This window comes from Chaetodon trifascialis, chromosome 4 (assembly GCF_039877785.1).
Source record: "Chaetodon trifascialis isolate fChaTrf1 chromosome 4, fChaTrf1.hap1, whole genome shotgun sequence".
NCBI lineage: Eukaryota > Metazoa > Chordata > Actinopteri > Chaetodontiformes > Chaetodontidae > Chaetodon > Chaetodon trifascialis.
The window spans coordinates 468,721-478,473 of record NC_092059.1 but is presented as its reverse complement, the minus strand read 5'-3'; the positions used below and the strand labels follow the sequence as shown (position 1 = coordinate 478,473).

At 44.0% G+C, this 9,753-nt stretch overlaps 1 protein-coding gene across 1 annotated transcript; it reads right to left on the bottom strand.

The window, feature by feature from the left end:
* Nucleotides 1-3,213: 3,213 nt before the first annotated feature.
* On the bottom strand, nucleotides 3,214-8,598 carry sid1 (secreted immunoglobulin domain 1). Its single transcript, XM_070960779.1, has 2 exons — nucleotides 8,496-8,598; nucleotides 3,214-3,566 (listed from the first exon to the last, which is right to left on the bottom strand). The coding sequence occupies exons 1-2, from the start codon at nucleotides 8,596-8,598 to the stop codon at nucleotides 3,214-3,216; spliced, it is 456 nt and encodes a 151-aa protein (XP_070816880.1).
* Nucleotides 8,599-9,753: the final 1,155 nt, after the last annotated feature.

Sequence of the window (9,753 nt, the reverse complement as noted above, 5' to 3'; positions counted from 1 at the left end):
GCAGAGGTGAGTTTAGTCCTGTCAGGAGGCAGACCAGCAGCTGAGGAGATCCCGGGTCCTGAGAGACCGGGACGGACGATAAAATCTGGACAGATGGACCAGGAGCTGCAGACAGACATGGACAAAATAAAATGAATGCATCGATCCATTCTCTATGCCGCTTCTCCCTTTCGGGGTCGCGGGGGGGGCCAGAGCCTATCTCGGCTGTCAGCGGGCGGGAGGCGGGGTGCACCCTGGACCGGTCGCCAGTCGATCGCAGGGCAACATACACACAACCATTCACACTCACACCTAGGGGCAATTTAGAGTCACCAATCAGCCTAATGAGCATGTTTCTGGTCTGTGGGAGGAAGCCGGAGAACCCGGAGAGAACCCACGCATGCACGGGAAGAACATGCAAACTTCACACAGAAAGGCCCAACCTGGGAATCGAACCGGCGACCTTCTTGCTGTGAGGCACGCGCACTACCTGCTGCACCACCGTGCAGCCCAATAAGAATACAGATAAGATTTATTATTATTATTTAAAATGTGCTTCACACGTGGCAGGAAACTAAAATAACTTGTGAAAAGATTCAGTTCAAAACTTTTAACCAAACAGAAACAGAAAAGAAAAGGAAGTTTTTCCTCACTCATGACGGATTGTTGGGCCTGTAGCAGCTCTATGGAAAGTGTCCTGAGACAACTTTTGTTGGGATTTGGCGCTATACAAATAAAATTGAATTGAATTGAATTGAATTGAATTGAATTGAATTGAATTGAATTGAATTGAATTGAATTGAGAAAAAAAAAAATGTTCGTTTATTTTTCAATAAAAGATTTCCTTCAACAGGCTCAATAGATTTCAAAATAAAACAGGAAGCGGTCGATTTCTCTGTATGTTGGTTTTACAGTGACGGTGGAATCTGTGGCTGGAGTGGACGACATGTCCTTCATGGTCTAAAAACGTCTTTTAACATTTATTGATCAAAGTCGATCAAACCACCACAGAGAGATTTTTTACATCTACCTGTTGTCGCGTTTTGACGGTGACAAACATCATCTTCATCACAACCGGCTGCTTCCTCACCAGTGTCCACCAGCAGCCGAATTTCACTGCTGAAAACCATTGAGAAAGAGACAGACTGTCCTCTGGGCAAAGACCAAGCACTCCAGCATCTACGAGAAGAGAAACAGACGGTGGTTCTAAACACAGAAACCTAGAACCCATAAAAACAGACAGAACCAGAGTAAAGCAGCACTTCACTGCAGGACGAGGACGAAGGTCAGCGCTGTGTCCATCCTGCTGCTGTCTGTCCAGTCGATCCTGGGTTCACCTGAAGTGACCATCAGTTCCGCTCTTAATAAACATTCTTGTAATATATAAAGAAGTCAGAGTTCAGTAGAAAATCTTAATAATGACTTAATTTAGTTGAAGAAATGTCTTTTACAGTCTGTTTTAAGACATCTTTGCTTTAAAGTCTTCACATGTCTGTCTTTAAACAGAAGTCTTTGTCTCTTTTGAAGTGGATCGTTACCTTTGATGGGAGTCGCTGTCGTCGGTGCCGCTGAAGCCCACAGACCTCCTGTCAGTGAATGTTCCTGGTCTGTAGAACCAGGAGACTTTGAGGAGAACAGAAACACCAGAAACTGTTGGAGCAGAACGCCGTCAGTCTCCAGAGGAGCCAAACTGCTCTGGGATCAGATCGACCGTTGGTTCAGTCAGTTGGTGAAGGACAGAAAAACAGGAAATTTCCTCACTGGCGCCTCCGATAAGATCCGTAAATCGAACTGTCAGAGTGTTCCGTTCAGACAGAACGTAAATCATCACGTTCGTTAGGAAACAGGACTTTTCCAACAAACGCGGAGAAACGAAACGAAACAAGAGCAAAGTCTAGTGATCGAGGAGGAAAGTTTCAGAAAGCTCTGCGATAAAAGACAATGCAGTAAAAGTACACACTAAACACGCTGCAGTGCAGTACAGCCGATCTGTCGCTGCGTTAGTTCAGTTTGAACTTCATGTCCTCGTTCGTCTTCGGCTGTTGACGTGGTTATTAATAACACCGGCCTCTGTGTCGAGCTCCTCTCGTGGGATCGCATCCCGCCGTCGTTCCACCACCATCTGTGTTTACTCCGTGTTTAGGAGGTTTTTGTCTGAGATGCTGTAAAATGTCTTTGGTGAACATGTTGCATGTCCTGCAGGATGTCTCCTGAGCTCTTGGACTCTTGGACCTCGTCCACGTTGTATTCAGAGTGGACATACTGAAAGTACATTCACAGTGACGTGAACCTTCAAACGAAGCAGTGACACCTGCATGCAACCAGAGCCCACTCAAACCTGATTGGTCAAGACAACTCGGACCACATAAGGACACCAGACGCTTCCAGCGCCAGATTCTTGTCCCCAGATTCTTGTCCCCTGCCTCCTGATTGGACATCAACTGCAGATATCAGTTTACAGACTTCAGTTTAATCCTGGTGGAAAGTAACTGCAGTACTTTAGCAACAAATCTGAGGTACTTCACTGGAGTATTTCCATTGTCTGCTATGTACTTGTACTCCACTACGTTCCATTTATTGGACAGACATCAGTTAAAAACATTTGATGATCTTATTAAATTCAGCACTTTGTTGCAGATGTCTTCTGTGTCCTCATCATGTCTCACATATAAAACTGGAGACAGACGGCAGAGACGAGTTTCCAGCGCTGCGAAGGCGGGAAGACAAAGAGTTCAGCGAGTGAACGGGACGAAGGACAGCAGCACTTCAACACTTCAGTCTGTCTGTCTCTCTGCCAGCTGTCTGTCCATCCGTCTGTCTGTCTGTGTCAGCTGTCTGTCCATTCGTCCCTCTGTCTGTGTCTCTCTCTCTGAGATGAATCTTTTTTTGTATTTATTGACTATTGATCACACACACACACACACACACACACACACACACACACACACACACACACACACACACACACACACACACACGTGCGTCCTCCGAGCTGGTACCATGTGACCTCCTCTGAGCTGCTCAGTGATGGTCGTCTTCAGTCTGGACTGTCCTCCACGTGTCACACGACTTGTGTTCGCCGTCGTTCAGTGAAAAACATCAAACACTGAAAAAAGTTCAAGACAAAAGACAAACTGAACGTTTGGACAGAAACACGTTTAATCAATGAGCTGAAGGTACATGTGCTGCCTTTCATGACATCATCCAGGTGTTAATATGTTGGACAGTGAGTCATCATCGTCTCTTCCTGTCTGCATCTCCGTGACTGACGCCGCAGTAATAAACGGCCGAGTCGTCGCGCTCGGCGCCGCGCAGCAGCAGCGAGCCGTCGGCGGCCGCCAAGACTTTCTGAGGATCGACGGCGGAGCCGTACGTCACCCTCCGGCTGCCGGTGGACCTGAGGGACAGAAGCAGCTGAGGACCCTGTCCTGCTGACTTCCTGTACCAGCTGAGGGTGGAGGCAGCGGCGGCACCGGCGGCGTCCAGCAGGGGGCACCGCAGGGTGGCGTCCTCGCCCACTCTCACCTGCACAGTGAAGGCGGGCGGGGCGGCGGCGGTGGCAGCGGCACGCTGCTCCTGCCAGAAACCTTCAACACAAAGCAATCGATGGACAGAATCAACGATCGTAAAACGTAAACGGTGAAAAGTCTGAAATAAAATCACTGAAGGATCAAAACGTCACCTCGTCAATGAAACAACTGATCAGGTTCTGAAGAGAAAAATGAAGCAAAACACTGATCGACTTCATTGATCAGCAGATCAATCACAGAACGATTCAGGATTCAACAAGATGTTCATTCATTCATTCATTCATTCATTCATTCAGTCATTCATTCAGTCAGTCATTCGTTGTTGTTGTAAAACATACTGCATGTCTGTCATCAACAGTACTTTAAAGTACTGCAGTATATGTTAATACACACAGTTTGATTGATCGCTGCTCACACTGTTCTCCACGAATCACTTTGTTTGTCTAAGAAACATCAGGAAAGACGATAAAGAGACGATAAAAAGACAATAAAGAGACGATAAAAAGACGATAAAGAGACGATAAAGAGGCGATAGACGATAAAGAGACAATAAAAAGACGATAAAGAGACGATAAAGAGACAATGAAAAGACAATAAAAAGACGATAAAAAGACGATAAAGAGACAATGAAAAGACAATAAAAAGACGATAAAAAGACGATAAAGAGACAATGAAAAGACAATAAAAAGACGATAAAAAGACAATAAAGAGACTATAAAAACGTTAAAAAGACGATAAAGAGACAATAAAAAGACGATAAAAAGACGATAAAGAGACTATAAAAAGACGATAAAGAGACGATAAAAAGATGATAAAGAGACAATAAAAAGACGATAAAGAGACGATAAAGAGACAATAAAAAGACGATAAAAAGACGATAAAGAGACTATAAAAAGACGATAAAAAGACGATAAAGAAACGATAAAAAGATGATAAAGAGACGATAAAGAGACAATAAAAAGACAATAAAAAGACGATAAAGAGACGATAAAGAGACTATAAAAAGACGATAAAAAGACGATAAAGAGACGATAAAAAGATGATAAAGAGACGATAAAGAGACAATAAGACGATAAAGAGATGATAAAAAGACGATAAAGAGACAATAAAAAGACGATAAAGAGACGATAAAGAGACAATAAAGACAATAGAAAAGAGACAGTAAAGAGACGATAAAAAGACGATAAAGAGACGATAAAAAGACGATAAAGAGACAATAAAGACAATAGAAAAGAGACAGTAAAGAGACAATAAAAAGACAATAAAGAGACGATAAAAAGACGATAAAGAGACAATAAAGACAATTGAAAAGAGACAGTAAAGAGACGATAAAAAGACGATAAAGAGACGATAAAAAGACGATAAAGAGATGATAAAGAGACGATAAAGAGACAATAAAGACAATAGAAAAGAGACAGTAAAGAGACGATAAAAAGACAAAAAGACGACAAAGAGATGATAAAGAGACTCACCACAGAGAGAGAGCAGGATGACAGCGACCAACAGAGACGCCATCAGCAACAGACGACCAGCAGAGCGCTTCAACCACAGCAAGGACAAGCGTATGAGACGGGGGGGCAGACACACACACACGCACATACACAGATGTGCGCTCGCTGACGGTTAATGTGACCACAAACAGCTGCTCAGGACTGAACGTTTAAAGCATGTGGAGCGCTGCAGCCGCCCGTCAATCAATCAATCCATTGGAGGAGAAGTTTAACATTCAGCTCCAAGAAATGACAAGAAACATTTTTCCATTCATCAATCAAACGTAAAATACACGCAGATCAAACTTTGATGATTCCTTATTGATAAAAGCTCGACTTCATGAAACAACGTTGGAACATATTGATTGATTAACGGGATCACAAACAATCCATTCACACGTTCATCTACAGATCTGTTATATCAATATTTCCTTTCTCAAAGGAAACTTTCCCCAGCGTTCTTTTAAAATTCCAATTAACAGCCTGGATTAAGCTTCTATAAGTGTCCATTTAATGAGACGGACGGAAGGATTTTGGGAATAAATGTGTGATTGAAGAGGTTAAAGTACGACATCACACATTATTGATCAGTGCAGCAGGAGAGTTTTCAGAGAAAAGATCAGAGAAGTTTCATTTTGAAACGGTTCATATTGAAGCACAACACGACTCTTCTGTCCACATCTGGACACACTGTCACATTCAACCTCCACTGGATCAGATTTCACAAAGGTCAATTGAACAGATCAAAGTTTTGACGGACAAAGACCGAAAGTTGTCCTCTGGAGCAGCAATATGCACAACATCATGACGACGTGTAATGATGCGTTTCAGCCTCACGGAGACGCTGCAGCGCCTGCAGACAGACTGCAGACATCCACAGCCGCAACTGAGGAGACGCAACAACGCAGAGAAGAAGAGAAACAAACAACGCAGAGAAGACGAGAGACACACAACGCAGACAAGAAGAGAGACAAACGACGCAGAGAAGAAGAGAAACAAACAACGCAGAGAAGAAGAGAGACAAACAACGCAGAGAAGAAGAAAAACAAACAACGCAGACAAGAAGAGAGACAAACAACGCAGAGAAGAAGAGAAACAAACGACGCAGAGAAGAAGAGAGACAAACGACGCAGAGAAGAAGAGAAACAAACAACGCAGAGAAGACGAGAAACAAACAACGCAGAGAAGACGAGAAACAAACAACGCAGAGAAGAAGAGAGACAAACAACGCAGAGAAGAAGAAAAACAAACAACGCAGAGAAGAAGAAAAACAAACAACGCAGAGAAGACGAGAGACAAACAACGCAGAGAAGAAGAAAAACAAACAACGCAGAGAAGAAGAAAAACAAACAACGCAGAGAAGAAGAAAAACAAACAACGCAGAGAAGAAGAAAAACAAACAACGCAGAGAAGACGAGAGACAAACAACGCAGAGAAGAAGAGAAACAAACAATGCAGAGAAGAAGAGAAACAAACAACGCAGAGAAGACAAGAGACAAACAACGCAGAGAAGACGAGAGACAAACAACGCAGAGAAGAAGAAAAACAAACAACGCAGAGAAGAAGAAAAACAAACAACGCAGAGAAGAAGAGAGACAAACAACGCAGAGAAGAAGAAAAACAAACAACGCAGAGAAGAAGAAAAACAAACAACGCAGAGAAGACGAGAGACAAACAACGCAGAGAAGAAGAGAAACAAACAACGCAGAGAAGACGAGAGACAAACAACGCAGAGAAGACGAGAGACAAACAACACAGAGAAGAAGAAAAACAAACAACGCAGAGAAGAAGAAAAACAAACAACACAGAGAAGAAGAAAAACAAACAACGCAGAGAAGACGAGAGACAAACAACGCAGAGAAGACGAGAGACAAACAACGCAGAGAAGAAGAAAAACAAACGACGCAGAGAAGAAGAGAGACAAACGACGCAGAGAAGAAGAAAAACAAACAACGCAGAGAAGAAGAGAAACAAACAACGCAGAGAAGAAGAAAAACAAACAACGCAGAGAAGACGAGAGACAAACAACGCAGAGAAGAAGAAAAACAAACAACGCAGAGAAGACGAGAGACAAACAACGCAGAGAAGAAGAAAAACAAACAACGCAGAGAAGAAGAAAAACAAACAACGCAGAGAAGAAGAGAGACAAACAACGCAGAGAAGAAGAGAAACAAACAACGCAGAGAAGACAAGAGACAAACAACGCAGAGAAGACGAGAGACAAACAACGCAGAGAAGAAGAAAAACAAACAACGCAGAGAAGAAGAAAAACAAACAACGCAGAGAAGAATAAAAACAAACAACGCAGAGAAGAAGAGAGACAAACAACGCAGAGAAGAAGAAAAACAAACAACGTAGAGAAGAAGAGAGACAAACAACGCAGAGAAGAAGAAAAACAAACAACGCAGAGAAGAAGAAAAACAAACAACGTAGAGAAGAAGAGAGACAACGCAGAGAAGAAGAAAAACAAACAACGCAGAGAAGAAGAGAGACAAACAACGCAGAGAAGAAGAAAAACAAACAACGCAGAGAAGAAGAAAAACAAACAACACAGAGAAGAAGAAAAACAAACAACGCAGAGAAGAAGAAAAACAAACAACGTAGAGAAGAAGAGAGACAAACAACGCAGAGAAGAAGAAAAACAAACAACGCAGAGAAGAAGAAAAACAAACAACGTAGAGAAGAAGAGAGACAACGCAGAGAAGAAGAAAAACAAACAACGCAGAGAAGAAGAGAGACAAACAACGCAGAGAAGAAGAAAAACAAACAACGCAGAGAAGAAGAAAAACAAACAACGCAGAGAAGAAGAAAAACAAACAACGTAGAGAAGAAGAGGTAGTGTCTCAAAGGTCATCCAAAAGGTCAAAGGTGTGGTTATATTTTCACTTCCAAAATTCGGGGTTCCAGTTTCCAGAATCTGAACAGTGACCTTGGAGCGCCCTCTACAGTCCATTCCAACACTCCATCTTCTTGTTCATAGATTATTGCAGTGACAATATCGCCCGCAGTTGAAAACACCGTCTCCGACGCAATACTGGTCCCTGGGACACAAAGGTATTGCTTTGCCAGGCGAGCCAACAGTGGACACTCTTTCATGTAACCTCCAGCAGGTCAGAGGATTTCCATTCAGCCCAGCAGGTGGTTCGGCCCTGTATCTTCTGAGTCCATCTTCAGCCCTCTTTGCTGGAGTCATCATGGGGATAACACTTTGTCAGATGTTTCCGTTGCACCATAACGCAGTGTGGTTCGAGCACCTGAACGAGCCGCTCGAAGCCTTCGTTTTCCACCACGCAGTACGGGCGTAATCTTTGCAAACAAGAGTTGCGATGGCCTCTGTTATCTTTATGGCCCGCGGAGAATCTGCTGGAAATGTTAGTGAGTCCCTCAGTTTCTTTTGTTTCGCCCTGAACGGCTTGTTGTCGGAAGCTAACGTTAGCGTACTGTGATACCTTGTCGAGAGGTTTCTGAGGTTCGTAGTATTTCTACAATAACTGACCTCTGGCCATCTTGCAATCCACTTTGGTTTTATCCAGCTCTTTGTCCTTTGTTCTTTTAAATCTGAAATGGTTCCAGACGTCAGTTTTACCTGCGTCGGCCATTTTGGCCATTTTGTGCACGCTCATACACAAAATCAATCACATTTTAATAATCTGCTCTAACAGACACTATGAGGACCTGCATTTAGTCCCCATAAGGAAGGAGAGTCCCCACAACGTGGGATACATGGTCACACACACACACACACACACACACACACACACACACACACACACACACACACACACACACGTTGTGTTTATATCATTTGTGGGGACATTACATAGACTTACATTCATTTCCTGGAGCCTTACCCTACCCCCCATCTGCCTGTTCCTCACCCTGTACCCACCCTGACCTTCCCTAACCCGTAACCTTTTAGCCCCTTTTCTTTTAACTGGCACCAATTTGACACCCTAACATTTAATGATATACATTAAGGGGACCTGCATTTTGTCCCCATAAGGGAGGTCAGTCCCCACAATGTGACTGTGTAAACAGATTTTTGTCCCCACAACGTGATAAATACCTGTTTTCACACACACACACACACACACACACACACACACACACACACACACACACACACACACACACACACACACACACTCCTCGTAGGTCAGAGGTGATGGCTGAGACAGTCTCGCTGTGAGTCCGTTCAGTGTCTCTGAATGGGCGGGGCTGGGACAGCAGCTGTCACTCGTCACACACCCGTCCTCCCTCCAGCACTCTGTTGCGACACGCCGTCGAGACGCCGTCAGCACATTTCTGTGGCTCTTCTGCAGACAGTCGATCTGTTGGAGTGATTGATGCTTTGGCGTTGGTGCGGCGCCGCCGTCGATCCGTGCACGGGAAATTCAAGGAGGGAATTTTCCAACTCTGTCTTAAAACAAGTCAAGTGTCCACAGTTTGTCCTCGATGGTGTTCACACTGGACACTCAAAGATGTGACAGAATCCAGTCATCACTGTGAACACGAAGCTTCAGCGGTCAAGCGAGTCGTCCAGCAAACGTACAGTTTGTTGTTGTCCGTGTGTGCGTGTGTGTGCGTGTGTGTGTGTGCGTGTGTGTGCGTGTGTGTGTGTGTGTGTGTGTGTGTGTGTGTGTGTGTGTGCGTGTGTGCGTGTGTGTGCTGACAGAAGACGATGAGCTGCAGTGACGAAGTGCCAGTTTGAATGCTGCTGTTAGCATGTTAGCTCCTGCTGCTAACACTCACAG

Bases quoted from the DNA above. Each gene is read 5' to 3' on its own strand.
- sid1 (XM_070960779.1), bottom strand. From the start codon at position 8,598: ATGGCCGACGCAGGTAAAACTGACGTCTGGAACCATTTCAGATTTAAA. The intron at 3,567-8,495 runs GTCAGTTATTGT...TTTGTGTTGAAG, and splicing joins GGATTGCAAGATGGCCAGAG to GTTTCTGGCAGGAGCAGCGT.